This window comes from Pavona decussata, unplaced genomic scaffold (assembly GCF_977016875.1).
Source record: "Pavona decussata unplaced genomic scaffold, jaPavDecu1.1 SCAFFOLD_47, whole genome shotgun sequence".
Lineage (NCBI taxonomy): Eukaryota > Metazoa > Cnidaria > Anthozoa > Scleractinia > Agariciidae > Pavona > Pavona decussata.
In genome coordinates this window covers 2037488-2052905 of record NW_028145469.1, presented here as the reverse complement: position 1 = coordinate 2052905, position 15418 = coordinate 2037488, and the positions used below count along the sequence as shown (strand labels likewise).

Sequence of the window (15418 nt, the reverse complement as noted above, 5' to 3'; positions counted from 1 at the left end):
CTTATGTAAATCAATAAAAGACTTTCGATAGTACTGGCAGAATGGATATGGACCTCATGTCTGATTCACTTGCAGTATTTTCATTTTTTTGGTACCGGTGTTATTCTGGCAATCTTCCATGCTTCCCCGATCTGGGAAAGATGAGATCTCTATAAAGGCATTGATAATATGGGTAATTATAAGCAAGCCAGCGATGATATCTGTCACTGGTTTGATGCATTTGATTGGAAGCTGATCTGGGCCGGTAGATGTATCATTCCGAATCCTATTTATCTTTCTATAGCTACCTCACTTGGTGTAACCAGCCACAGCTTGAAGGCTTCCTCTTCCGGTTCCGATTGATACAAATTGTTAATGGAAGTGAATCTAGAATCGACATTGGTAGATCAGAGAGTGCGCTGATCAGTGTTTGTAAGTACCTATTAAGGCTATTCACATCAAGTCTCAGGAGCTGTAATGAAGGGTGAAGGATTCGGTGTATTACTTGCCAAACCTCTTTAGGTTTTGAAGATGATAAGGCTTTATCAATGAAGTGTTGTTTTGCAGCTTTAATCTTTTCTTTTAGGAGGCAACGTACCTTGCGGAATGCTTCCCATACCTGTGGAGTATTAATTTCATGGGCTTTTTGACTTTGTGACGTTGTAAATCAGCATTGTGTTGTTTATTAATTTTAATGTGACTTGTGCCATGCACGTTATGTAGGGTATTCGCTTACTAGGCATATACACGTTTCTAGGTATTTACAAGTCTAGTATCGCTCCTCATAAAACTCCCAGTCACCTCTTTTGACACCGTTTTTCTGTCTTGCATTCGTATTGTACTGTCTAGATAATCACGCTGACAGGTTTGTTCTCCTCAGCAAAAGAAAAATACTGAAGGAGGAACCATACAAAGTCTTGGGCGTATTATTTTTGACATGACCAACTCTGTATGATTGTGCGGTGCTGTGCTTTGTTATGGGCCAGATGATGGCTTTATTTATTTACAATAAACGTATAAAAAGGCTTACCGAAATACCAATAAAGTATTTTTGTCACTGTTATTTAACTCACGCCCCTTCCTTCCTCGATCCGTCCGTTTTGCTTACTTACTAGGCGCTCTATCTGAGGGAGGTGACCAGGCGACAACGCAATCTCGTGGTCAGAGTCCGCACCAAGGTGCTTACCAAAAAGAAAGTGCATTAATTGGACGAAATGGGAAACAACGAAAAAGAAGAAAACGTGAACAGCAATCCTTGACTCCGTGGCAACTCCCATAACAATAGCTCATTTTACAGTTGTCTGTGTGGTTACGTGGCCCTTCAGAAACAAGCCGGGAGTCTGCTGCGATTAAAGTTGCCCAAAAACACTTCACTCGTCTTCATATAAAAATCGTGTTGCTCGTATGCTAATAGTTTGCATTTTCATGTGCAAAGCACTGAGTTTTGTATCACAACGAAGTCAACTGCAGCCTCACTTTCATTCAAAGAACAAGGCCATTGGATACACAACTGTGAAATCTTATTAGAAGGAAATCGTCATTCATCAGCTCTTTGAAATTGTTTCCTTGATTAATTTTATTTTGTTGAATAAGTAAGTAAAATCAGTAACTACGGTAAGTAAATAAAAATAACCATACTTATTACGCTCCTTAAAAATTACGTCAGCAATTTTAAACTAAACAAAAGCTTCTCTAACAGCTACATACCTAATATATGACTTATGCCAATGATGCCAATGCTTGAGTCTCGCCCTTACATTGGACGAACACAACAGGTTGATGAAGGAGAAATTTTCGACTTGTTTTCTTGTGAAAGCCAGCAGCCTGTGACGACCCAGTTTCGTTGTTCATGTTTCCGTAAATCTGCTTCTATGTTCGTTATGACAGCGGGTTGAATGATCCAGGACGACCGTAGCCGTACATATATAATTTTCCGTTTTAAATATTTAAGCGTAATGGCCATAAGTAGATTTCATAAATGAATGCCTTTGTACAAAAACTCCCTCGTACTTATTCAGTGATGAAACTTTATCTCCGTGAAACACCGATCCAATTCAAGAACGAATGAAAATAGAAATAACACCTGAAATCCCATTATTTCGCGGTTGAAATCTAGTCGTCCGTCCAGCAGCAAAACTAAGGACAAATAATAATAATAATGATAATAATAAAAATATTAATAATAATAATAATAATAATAATAATAATAATAATATTAATAATAATAATAATAATAATAATTTATTCACTTAATATAGCGCCTTTTAACATTAAAATGATCAAAAGCACTTTACATGACTTAAAAAAAATTTATAAGAAATATCAATAAAAACTAATCCTAAAATAAACAATCGACCATCCTCAATGCCATTGCTAAGAATTACTGGTAGTAAGCTAAATTTAAAAGATATGTCTTAAGTTTTTTCTTAAAAATACTAAGTCATGTAATTTCCCGAACATTTGCTGAGAGGCTGTTCCACAGTGTGGTGGCAGAAGCATAGAAAGAACGAGCACCTAATGTGGAAAGCATGCGCCCCTTGGATCTAAGGGAATAAACAGAACACGACTTAATAGACGTTAAGTTACTAATATTGCTAGGTGACATATTATATATAGCCTTAAATGTAATAATTAAAATTTTAAAATAGATGCGGTAGAACACAGGTAGCCAGTGAAGGTAATATAAAGCTGGTGTGATGTGATCATACTTTTTAGTGTTCGTTATTAATCTGGCTGCAGCATTCTGTACTCCTTGAAGTTTACTTAATCTGATACTTGGGAAGGCCATAAAGAAGGCTATTACGATAATTGAGTCTGGACGTAGCGAAAGCATGAACTAATGTTTTAAGGGATTCCTGTGAAAGGTATTTAGAAATTCTATGAATATTGTGAATATGGTAGAACGCGGTCTTGCAAACTTGATTTATGTGAGAATCCATACTAATCGAATTATAAAATATCATTCCCAAGTTCCTAACGTTAACCGAGGGATCAATCGTATGATCACCTACATGAACTACTGATGGACTTAATTTTTTTAGCTGCTGACGAGTTCACGGTGTGCGACAAATGCAGACTGCAGACCTGCAGACCTGCAGACCTGCAGACCTGCAGACCTGCAGACCTGCAGACCTGCAGACCTGCAGACTTGCAGACCGGCAGACCTGCAGACTTGCAGACCGGCAGACTTGCAGACTTGCAGACTTGCAGACCTGCAGACTTGCAGACCTGCAGACTTGCAGACTCAACAAACTGGCCTTTCCCAATTCATTTTAAAAATAATATTGTGTAACCTCCGCCATTCCATATCATGCGCTGCCCGCAATGTATACATGTATACATTGCGATTATGACCAATAAACTACTCTCTTTTAATAAAAAATGGTCCAATTTTTTAAGAAATTAATGTTTAGAGTCTAGCTGTGCAAAGGCATATACTATCCATTTGTAAGCGACTAAATTAAATTTATTAATTTGCGAGTAACTGTATTGTATCGTAGTGTTAGTATTGTTCTTAGTAACGTAGGTATCGTTTCGTTTTGTTAGTAATATCGCATTGTAAGTAGTTTCGTATTTTTTTTTTTTTGGCACTGTATTGTAAATAGTATAAGTATCAACCTCAACAAGTAGTATTTCTTAACAAGCGTGTTGTAATTTGTTTGTGCACTCAATAAATTAAAAAAAAATCATGCGCTGTCCGCTTGGTACGCTTTGATACTTGGCTACTTTCACGGTTGTCCTTCAGGAATAAAATTCGTACGTGCGCCAGTTTTGAGAAAACGTTGTCAAACTATATAGCAAACAGCATAATAAGGGGTAGTTTCTGACAAAAATACAATTTTAGTGATTTTTTTAATTTTCTAAAATATCAGGATCGGGTAAACCCACTCCAACGAACGAGGCCTGTTGCATTGAATTTATCGGGTATCGAACGCCTCGCAAGAACGAACTAGCTGCACAGCGTCATTCAAAAGACATTAATAAGGCTTTTCCGATATTTTGATTGGTTATCAAGATATCCGAGTTCAAAGTTAGAATAGCAAAAAAATTATGTAGACGTGTTGCTCAAGTGGTCGCCATGCCAAAGTTAGTTTGAATTTAAAAATTCCTGCGCGAGATTTTAGCTCTTAAAATTTCGTAAACAACACATGCCTCCACAGGGGATTATATCACTCGATTGTACTAAATGCCGCGAGCTAGTGAATCAGCATCACTCCATGGAATCAACAACACTAGCATATAATTCTCGTTAAATTCCAAAGTCGCAAAAATCCGGAAGTATGCAGGTCGGCAAGTCTTCACGGTTGTCCTGAAGGACAAGGAAAGTAGCCAAGTAGCCTTAAAGCGTACCAAGCGGACAGCACATGATGTGGAATGGCGGAGGATACACAATATTATTTTTAAAATGAATTGAGAAAAGCCAGTATGTTGAGTTCATCAAGTCTGCAAGTCTGCAGGTCTGCAAGTCTGCAGGTCTGCAATTCTGCAAGTCTGCAAGTCTGCAGGTCTGCAAGTCTGCAGGTCTGCAAGTCTGCAAGTCTGCAGTCTGCATTTGTCGCACACCGGTTTTATTATCGTTCAGTAACAGCCGTACTTCAATAAGCCAGTTCCTAATATCTTCAATGCAATCCTCCATTGCGGGAATGGCCTCATCCTGGGCGTTAGCTAGCATCATTAGGCCTGAAACTCACGTACAGCTGAGTGTCATCAGCGTAACAAGAGCTTGTCGGAGAACTCCTTAACTTACTTAATAATAAGTAAGGTAAGTTGTTTCTGTAGGTGATGGATATCGTTATTTTTCGAAACATACAAAAAGTGTGTGTGCATGTGGGGCGAAGGGGAGGGGGGGGGAGGGGGCTAAAGCCTCCCCAACCCCTCCCCCTCCGCGGTCCCTAGAGAGTGCCTTAACTACCGAGGGGAGCCCTAATCAGGGTTAGTTGAGTTTTTCCGCCTCCTCCCCTCTGCCCACTCATGCTCCCTTCGGTAGTTTTCACACTCTCCCAAGGCATGTTCATTCACAGATGTAAAAGTTTGATCTGTTAGTGCCGAACCCATTTAAATCCTGTGCCGCCATGCGCACATGAGAGTTAAGCCAGTCACAAACCGGCATTTCAGACGACATTATCACAAACTAACGTTGCCTCAGCTCAATCAGAATGCTCCCCAGGAGCACGATAATAGAAGAAAATCATCAATAATCATTTCTCTAGAATTATTTCCTTTATTCTATCCTTCTGAATAGGTAAGTAAAAACAGTAGGTACATACAAATAACCATACTTGTAAACGCTTCTTAAAAATAACTTCAGCAAATTTCAACAATTGAAAAGTCTCTATCAAAGCTACATAGAAAATACATGCACTGATGTCATTTCAAGAAATGATTTATGCAATGAACCATGCTACATTTGAAGTTATAAAGCAACAAAGTGCTTCAGCGGTGATCAATAATAAATGATGTTCAAGCATTCGAGTCCAGAAAATAAACGAAGTTTGTTATCAACAATAGCAGGGAGAGTATTGTAGTTACCAAATCACTTAATCATGATATTAAAATTACAGTTCAACCTAGTGCAAAGAGTAAGTAAAATAGTAAATACAATAAGTTAAGTAAATACAAAAAAAAAAACAAAAACAAACTTGTAAGCCTTCCTTAAAAATTACTTCAGCAAGTTTTAACAATTGAAAAGTACATATCAAATAGGTGCGCTGATGTCATTTCAAGAAATGATTTATGCAATGAACCATGCCATAGTTGAAATAATAAAGCAACAATTTGCGTCGGGGTTGATAGGCAATAGCAGGGCAAGTATTGTAGCTACCAAATAACCTTTAAATAAAAATTTCAGCGTCAAGTGCGAAGACAAATTCAGCAAATTGCCCCGTCAAAAACGTGGTTTCTCCACTTCCTTCAATGTTCCAGAATAAAAATTTCACCCCAGAGGATTCTACAGAGGACACGCCACCCTGACCATACCAGGAAGGCGGACCAGTTATTAAAGCGCCAAAATGGTACAGGGTATTCGCTTCTAGCGCAATTGAAGGTTCAAACTCAATTTCAAAGCCTTGATAATCTCCTGCTGCACACTGCATGGGCTTCGCCAAAAACGAACCGGTCTTAGTTGCGACAGAAACGGAACGCTCGTAACTGTACACATTTAGCTTCACCGAATATTCACTGCTGTCGCTACCAAAAAGACGAATTGCATGTAGCTTAATGTTTTTGTCTACAGTAAGACCTAAATGCTCTCTCCAGCCGCTACTATAACGCCACCCGGTAGCAAGATGGCCAAACCTACTAATTTTCTCAAACGACTCAGCTCTTTTGGTCTCACAAAAACCCACTGAAGTATCCAGCACACAATTAAAATACCTCACCAAATCGTATACCTCTTTCTTACTAAGTATGTCACACTTTAGGACAACACTGACAAACTCTTTTTGTTCCATCACAGGAAAACGAATTCCCTTCACGATCCGTTCTCCAAGGATCCTTCTTTTCACAGATCCTTCTGCTACAAGGCCTTGCTTTTCACATTCCTTTCCAGCCCAGCGATCGACAGCTTTGAACAATTCCACTTCCTTGATAGTCAAAGAATCTTTCTCAACTATTTCCTCCAGTACTGACCTCTCGATTGTCACGAATTCATCCGATTTCAATGCTTCCTCCGTTTCTTCCTCGATCAATTTCCAGCACTGATCCAACAGATCTTTCTCTTCGTATTTCTGTGCAGCTGGCAAAACGGTGAACGCGTTTGACGCGTCCAAGTTCTCTTGCAGGTAAGTGGCACATTTGTTGGCCAAAGAAGGCTGCATGTATTTCTTCGCCAAATACATCAACTGCATCACATTGTCCGGTGTCAAGTTCGCCTCATCGCTGTAAATGAAACGAAACAACTCCAACAGGCTCTCGTACTCACAATCAGAGATCACGACGGAATCTTTTGTCTCCGCCAGTTCACCGTAAAACATGGCATAAAACACTGGACTACTGATCCCCAACACAAACTTGTGAGCTGGAATATGTTTACTTTCACTTCCGCCCTTGGAGTCTCGCACGACAAACTTCACATCGCTCAAGAGGTCTTGGTTAAATATGGACTTGCATCTTTCTCGGATAGTACTTCTGGCTGTTGATTGCCAAAAATCTTTTTGGACTGCACCAACAGACATGATTGAAACGACTCTGCGTTCGAACGTTTCTTTTTTCCTTCGCTAATAATAGATACTAGCCTTCGATTTCAAGGAGACAGTCACGGTCAGTTATAATTATATGTCACGTATGCATTGTAATACTGATCGCAGTCTCATGTTCTTGTCCCAGTCAGTCGGTACAATTTAGCAAACTGATGAAAGGAAACCAACTAGTTCGAAACTAGTACTTTAACAGAATATATTCTTAAAAACAAGCAAAACTAAATTGCAAAAAGTGGCAATTTCAATAGGTCGGATCGGATTAGATTTTAATAGTATACGTATTCTTGGTTTTCACGTGACGTCACCAAATTCTACAATTCAAAACTGGGAGGCCTACAAAATTTTTACCTTCATTCTAGGAAAGATTAGCTAAAAATATTTCTTTTCACAATTTCTTAGCTCGATGTCGTACTTCCTTTTGAAAATAGAACAGTTCAATTTCTGAGTTTTCATCGTGCGTGACATCAAGAGGACGGCCGTAACAGAGCCTTTCCGTATCTTAAAAATGCCTCTTCGGGTGATTTTCAGCATTCTAAACAATTTAAGTTTGAGGACAAATATTTATCTTAACATTCGTAAATTCACAAGGGAAAACAAACCTCTTTTCTGGCAAAAGTTAACTCCAGATGTTTTTCCGTATTTCCGGCCGCCATGTTTGTGTCCCTCAGAGGGACACCAACATGTCTTTTCTCTATACTAAGCTCTATAAATTTGTGTGAAACATGTTGTCAAATAACTCGAGTACGGAATGCCGCACAGTCCTGACACGTGGACAGGTTTCTTATTTACTTATCATCTATAACATGTCAATTTCTTGACTGCATTCATGGAATGGTTTCAATTTTTTTTTCACGCACACGGCAATGGCGTGACAGTGAAAACCGGCAATTGCTGCTATTCGGAGCATTTTCGGTTTACAAGTTTTAGTTTTGGACGTGATCTGTTTATGTTAACATGGAATCCTTTCATGAAGTAAGTTTGTTTGATCTTTGTATTTGGTATTCTAAGCTTCGTAGTTTCATTTATTCGGTTTAAAGCAAGGATTATTGCCAGCGTATGTTACGCAACTGTGTGTATGTTTACTTCAGCTTTATAATAACTGGTTTCGTCTTTAATCATCGTATCTATTTGGTGATTCAAATCCAGATCGAATATTAATCATTAAAGATTCTTATACGATTTGGATTCCGTGTTGTCTCGCTAACCTCTGGGATTTTCACCCCGCTGGACCAATCATTATTTATTTGTTTAGCTTATCACGAGAAAACACAAGAAAACCCCAAAGTAAGGATAACATATACGTAGCATACGCCGTTTAAGATCGTTCAATTTCTACAGAATACGTCAGCCCTGAATTAGTTTGAAAACGCGTAGGACTGCTAGACATCAGGTTTTGCTTGTTTCTTTTATGATGTAAGCCCAAGGTTTATATTTTATATTTGGCATTTTAAAATCTTTCTCTACATTGATTTCCCTGATTAAGTGCATTGAAATATTTATTGGTTAAAGAAACATTTGTGTTACTTTCTGTCCTTCTATCATAAAATATGAGGAACGTTTAAATCCGTTTACCCCTTGATTTACTTAAAAACTGGAAGGCCACTCTTTTACATTAAAATTTCATTCCAATTTCCATCCTGAGTAGTCCAGTCCTGTTATGTCACGTCCAATATTCACTTCCATAGACCCGGTTAATAAGCGTTTCAATCCTAGGTAGAGGTTGATTATGCAGGCAAAAGCAGGACTTTCAAACTATTTCAAGACTGAGATGTCCCGTTCAAATTGAAATGCGGCTTTGCATCAGTCCCAGCTCCACACTATCCATGTGATAGCTGTGGCTGCAAATGTAAAATAGTCTCCGCGATGCTACAATGTTCACAGTCCCCTATTTTCTCGTGAGATATTTGAGAGTCGTACGCTTCGATCGAACTCCCGCAATCTAAGTTTGTAAGCGCGAGCGCAATCTGGGAAAGCATCTAAATTATATTACCGAGGGGGTTGTGTGTGTGTGTGTGTGTGTGTGTGTGTGTGTGTGTGTGGGGGGGGGGGGGGGGGGTGTAAGGGTACGTCGAGGACACCCTGACGGTAATGCCTGATAGGACGATCGCTGGCCAGTTTCTAGACACCCTTAACTCTACCCATCACTCCCTTAAGTTTACCATGGAAGTCGAACTAGGGAAGGATCCCTTCCCTTTCTAGGAACTAAACTGCTTAACCGTGCACCAAAGAAATTGAGAGCAAGGTCTTCATTAAAAGGACCAACACGGGTCTCCTTCTGCATTTCCAGAGTCACGTCACATTGACATTAAGTACAAGCGCAGCCTGCGCTTGTACTTAACACCATGGTGGATCGCGCTTATCGATTATCTTCTAACTGGTCATGTGCTCATTCTTCTCCGAGGAATGTGACTGCCTAAGAAGGGTTTTTCATAATTAGAAATACCCAAAGCCACTGAAACTACAATCAAGCGGTTCGTTGAGAGAAGAATTTCATCTCAAGAGTCCTGCCCATCACCAGATGTACCATCGGAGACTGTGAGAGTAGTGTTAGCCTTCAAGGACCAGTCTTCAGCTAATTATGTTAAACAACAACTGAACAATCTAAGTTCGAAGTTGAACGTGACTGACCAACTAGTGTTTGTAAGCTCGAGCAACAACTTAAGCACACAAAATTAAGCCCCCTATAGTCAACCAACAATGTATCGTGTATGAATTTAAATGTAACCTGTGTGCTGCAGGGTATGTGGGTTATACACGTGGTCACTTACACGAGCGCGTAGCAGAGTACATTAGAAAGTCACCTTCGACTTACAAACATAACAACCTCCAACACAATTGTAAAATGCCTGAACGCTTCATCGAGCAATTTCACATCATCGCGAAATGTAGCGGCAAATTTGGTTGCCTCGTTAAAGAAATGCTATACATTCGCATGCGTAAACCGACACTGAGCGTGCAAACGGATTCGCGCCAAGGTGTTTGTTTAGGCCGTTTATTGTAATTTATGCTTATCTTGTACCTTTCCTTACTTGCATGCTATTTAACTAGTCTCTTGATAATGGAGTTACGATGACCCCAAAACGTCGAGCAGCAATAAATCTTTCCTAGCTTTTTATATGCCTTTGCTTCAGCAAAAATTTATGGTTACCCCCAATTTTTTTTTGTTTTTGGATACCAAGAGAACTTGTTAAGTTATGCTTTCTCGGGCCGCAATGCGGGCCGCATTGCTTTGAAACGCGCAAATATAGAGCAAACAATAGAGCAATCGGAGCAAGGATGAAAACCAACAACAAACTCAACCCACATATGACGCCGAGACCTGGAATCGAACCTGGGGCATATTAGTGGGAGCGGAGTGCTTTCACCACTGTGCCATCCCTACTCCGCGTTGATTTATGATCATGGCCCGCGCGCTTGGCGGTTGGGTCATTAATCAACAGGAAAAAAAATCTTGTCTGTAACTTACAGTATGGACCTCGAACTCGGTTAGTAAGAGGTAATAAATACAAATAATTATTTCAAATGCAACTTTCCTCGTTGTTTTCAGGTCCTAAAACTTTTGTTTATTTTTACACCCAGAATGGAAACGAGGAAAACAAAGTCGACTCAAATTTTAAATTTTGAAATACCGTGTAACAAGCCTTATCTCTCCCAATTGTCGTGGGACACCAACAGAAAATGCAAACTGAACATTGAACAATCAAGAAATATTGCTAGATCTTGCTGATTTCGCTGTGCAAGAATAACCAGAATACAATTTATGGTCGACATTTCTCGGTAATGGTATGATGGCTCTTGTACGATGAACGCTACGCCAATCAAATCCCTTGAATTGCATTATACAATGATCCAGTTTTTTATAGACAGTGTTAAATCGCACACCCGAATAATATTGTTTCAACTCTTTTCTATTTTATAAGTTAGCCGTGCTTAATGAACGTAACTCTACAAATTACTTTACTAGTAATTTGATAAATTACAAATTGCTTGACGTCTAACTTTATAATTTAAGTAGTCCTTGATTTAGGGAAGTAAAGGATCTTCCTCTTAGTCCAATGTAAAACGGCGTTCGAGAAATTTCGTTTCTTTGGAGCTTCAGAGAGCCATAAAAGTATATGCAGCCGGCTCCTTACCCCAGTTCCCCCGTAAATTAATATTGTTGGTTACTTAACTAACTGCTATACCCACATGCAAAGGGCGCTCGATAGCAACCTTTAAACTTTTGTATCATTTTATTCTTTCTCTCTTGGTTTTGATTATATGTAAGGTCTTGGTTGTGATGGAATCTAAAAAATCCAAGGCGCCAAAGGGGCGACTGTTCAAAAAATTATGAAGGAAATCCTACATGATATGATGTCCGCAACTAATTATGTGGACCGCAAGGAAAAAGAACAGTTTTTGATGAACCACTATCATATCGACTATACTGGGACCCTGGTCTTCAAATCTTTTTTTTTCCTATTTGGACAAGCAGAAATACAGGTTTAATCGTAGATTATAACGGAAAAGTCACAAATCAGAAAAAATATACTGCTCACTCCTTAGATAAGTGGTTGGACCAAATAAAACTTACAAAACACGATTTAACACGACATGTTTATTTTTCGACCTCGTGGTTAAAAACAACGCGCGCGATACCTACTGGGAAACCTAAAACTTAAGAGGCCTGGAGCGAGGCTGCAACCGCAAGTGGCCGCTCCATCCTCCCCCCCAGTGAGTTTACGGACCGAAACGAATGACCATTAACAACAGTTCCTAGGTTTAAAATAACGACAACGAGCAGGCTCTAGACAAAAGGATGTCTTAAGTGTTTACAGTCTTCATAAGGTCCTTTACTGTTCATTTAGTCAAGTAGACGCTTCCAATAAGCACAGCTTAGCAGCTGGGCGCATCAAGATTCCATTTGGAGTCTTCACTTCTGCCATACGCACTCTGCCATCACTCCCTGGGAAAGTCTTGAGAATCCGTCCGAGAGGCCAATGCGAGCGAGGCGCATCATCATTCTTCAGGAGGATAAGATCCCCTTCTTGTAAATTTCTCTGTTCTTTATGCCACTTGGAACGGTTGGTCAGGCTAGGTAAATACTCCTTCCGCCACCGACGCCACAGCATATCGGCTAGGGCTTGCGCCATTCTCCACCGCTTGCGACTGTTAACTTCTCGCTCCTCAAATTGACCTGGAGGGTTGTTAGGAGATGCTCTTCCAATCAGAAAGTGGTTTGGTGTCAATGCTTCATAGTTGTTCAAGTCATCCCTGACTGAAGTTAACGGGCGGCTATTTAGTACAGCCTCAGTTTCAACAAGAACTGTATGGAGTGTCTCCTCTGGCATAACCTGGTCATTAATGACAGTCTTCATGGCTCTTTTGACTTGCTTTACCAGTGACTCAAAGATTCCTCCCATATGAGGGGACGATGGTGGATTAAAGAACCAGGTGATCCCTTGGTGGGCTAGCTCACCAGCAATGCTTTTCTGACTTAACGACTTCAATGCTTCCTCTAGTTCTCTCTTAGCCCCAACAAAATTAGTTCCATTGTCGGAACGCATCGTCTTGGGATTGCCTCTGCGGCTTCGAAATCTCCTCAATGCCATGATAAACGAATCAGTACTTAAGTCTCCTGCTAGCTCCAAATGGACTGCACGGGTGGTAAGACATGTAAAGATGCAACCCCATCTTTTCTCGGTGCTTCGCCCTCTCTTAACGCTCATGGGACCGAAATAGTCCACTCCGGTATTTGTAAACGGAGGTTCAAAAAGCGCAAGTCTTTCTCTGGGTAAGTCTGCCATCACAGGCACTTTGGGCTCAGTTCTCCTTCTCCTACAGTACAGGCAATCATTGATGATCTTCCTAGTAAGGGATTTTCCTTGGGGAATCCAGAACTGCTGACGCACAAGGGCCAGAGTATGTTCTCTCCCAGCATGCAGATGTTTCTCATGAAGATCTTGAACCAGAAGTTTTGAAATTGGATGTGCGGGGGAAAGAATCACTTGGTGCTTTGCCTCAAATGGTATAGAGGAAAGGAGGAGAAACCAAGCGCCCCATGATGCTTTGCGCCTAAAATTTCACCCGTCTCATTGCTTCAGTCGGTCGAGAAGTGCTTCCAACGAGCTTTTTCAATCGCCGAATTGACAGTGATCAAACTGCGTAAAGGTTAGTTTTCTCGCTTTCTGTGAATCTTTATTGTATTATTCCCATAAAAAATTCTGTCTCTAGCTCAAAAAACAATCTTTTTGTCCTTCTTTTAGTTCAATATTTCGGACCTCATTTTCATTGCAAATTGCGTGATGGCTGAATGACCCCGAACAGTCGTGGTAAGTGAACGTTGTTTTCGAAATCTTTTGGCCCATAGATAATAGGAATAGCAAAATGGCGGCCGCTTCGTCGCGTTTTCGAAGTGTCTGCGATGAGGAAATAGATAATTTACTTGTTTAGTTTTGACCGACTAGTAAATTTATACTAAAACAATTAGATCATTCGCTCTCGATTTCTATGCGTGATAGCTGATTCGGGCTGCGCCCTCATCAGCTATGACGCGATAGAAATCTCGAGCTCATAATCTAATTGTTAAATAGAAAAACGAAAAATCTTGTTAGTGAGAGGCCCTGTGCTAAAGAGAGTGCTTATAATATTCCGATTGTTTAGTGCTGCACTTCTTCAGTGCCCCTAGTTATTATTTTAGGGGCAACACTTATTTGAGTGACTGCCATATTTATTTTGTCAATCATTAAATAATCACAATTCTTCTAACAGCAAGTGCAGATACATATCTGGAGTGCTATTTTTTTTTTGTCATTTTGTTAATCACTTACTCCACATTGCAGGGAATTTTCCTAAAGGATGAACACAGATTTACCATTTTTTTAATTGGACTCTGAATGAATGCTGCTCTGAAGAGGCATTTTCTTCATTTGATGCAAGATCTGAATTTGAGATGGCAATGATACACATAATCACCGTTTATGTCTCCATGGGCTGTGAATGAATCAGAGGAAAGAAAGTTCCATCTTCGTAGTTGGAAGGACCCACCTCCCTGCTTACCACAGGCATATCATCTGTCAGTAATTGTCTTGGAAACTACCTTGCCCCAACCCCCCTGATTTTTTTTCCCATGCTAACTGTGTAGATGTTGTGGCTTTATCTCTTTCTGATTTGAGTTTTTCTTTTTTTACAGTTTTTTTAACAATTTTTGTCAAATTGTGGTAACCTACTTTAACAAGTTTTTGTTGTTAAATAGTATCTAGGAAAATTCAAATAAGAAATTAATCAAAAAAGATAAATAAAATCACAACACATACATCAGTTCTAGTATGTACTTGTGATCTAGTTGGATTTGGAAATCCAAGTTCTTACACTTGATACCACTATTTGCACTGAAGTGACTGATTACAAAGACTTGGTTGTACAAGGTTTATACCTAACAATGGAGTTACACTATTAGTGGGAGCTTGCTAATGTAACAAACATGAATAAGTTACTGGAATGAAAACCGTCTCTTGATGATGTGGGGATTAAGAGTAACATAAATGCCAAACAAGGAAATTATCACTGCATACATGATGTAACACATTTTCACTTTGTTTCATAATGCAGTTACCCTTCCCAGGTAAGATGTAACCTGATTCAGACATGCTTTGTACACTTTGTTTTGGTTTTAATCCAAAAGCAACGAAAAGTGGAAATATGGCCACTGTCATGAGGTTGGTAAACATCTCAGTTGTCAACACCTCATGTCCCATTACACATGATAAATCAAAATCATGGAATATAAAAAATCACAAAAAAAATACATGATTCTCATTTGAAAATGTAAGACCAAAATGGGATCTATACCAAATGCAAACAATGCAATCAAACAGAATTCAAGATGATGATAATGTTAAAGCATGGGAGCATTTTTTTTTCTTAACCAAACAAAGCAAATGGGGAATTAGTTACCTGAATATCACAAACCACAGTTTTTGCCATTTTTGTTATATGGACAAAACTGAAAAGACAACATGAGGCAAACTGATAAACACTCCACATAACTGAATTGATTGTTATGGAAATAAATATTACAGTGAACTCTAAAGGTGGACACCTCTCTTAAACAGAAAATGGTTGTACCCAGCTAGATTTTTTTTGATAAAGTTGGTAACTAAGTTCTCTAGAAGGTGGCAAACACTAAGGCAGCCAGCAATAAATTTTTGGGTCCCAGAGGACCCAGAGCTGTCCAACATAGTGTTGACATTATTTGCAGTTAT

General features: G+C 39.5%; 4 protein-coding genes and 1 pseudogene across 4 annotated transcripts in view; 1 reads left to right on the top strand and 4 right to left on the bottom strand.

Annotated features, from left to right (window-relative positions):
* Positions 1-7215, bottom strand: part of LOC146482246 (BTB/POZ domain-containing protein 6-like) — a 75602-nt gene extending 68387 nt beyond the window's left edge. Inside the window, exon 1 of the mRNA XM_085107529.1 lies at positions 5885-7215. Within this exon, the coding sequence (XP_084963655.1) occupies positions 5885-7151 (1267 nt within the window). The 5' untranslated portion in view covers positions 7152-7215. The remainder of the gene's footprint in view (positions 1-5884) is intronic.
* The window catches only part of LOC146482240 (BTB/POZ domain-containing protein 6-like), a 56186-nt gene that overhangs the window by 6140 nt on the left and 34628 nt on the right, over positions 1-15418 (bottom strand). The window lies entirely within an intron of this gene.
* LOC146482242 (BTB/POZ domain-containing protein 6-A-like) overlaps positions 1-15418 on the bottom strand; it is a 33197-nt gene that overhangs the window by 6079 nt on the left and 11700 nt on the right. The window lies entirely within an intron of this gene.
* On the top strand, positions 9518-10176 carry LOC146482245 (uncharacterized; annotated as a pseudogene).
* LOC146482244 (uncharacterized) lies at positions 12023-12961 on the bottom strand. The gene has a single exon (XM_085107372.1). The coding sequence runs from the start codon at positions 12959-12961 to the stop codon at positions 12023-12025; it is 939 nt and encodes a 312-aa protein (XP_084963498.1).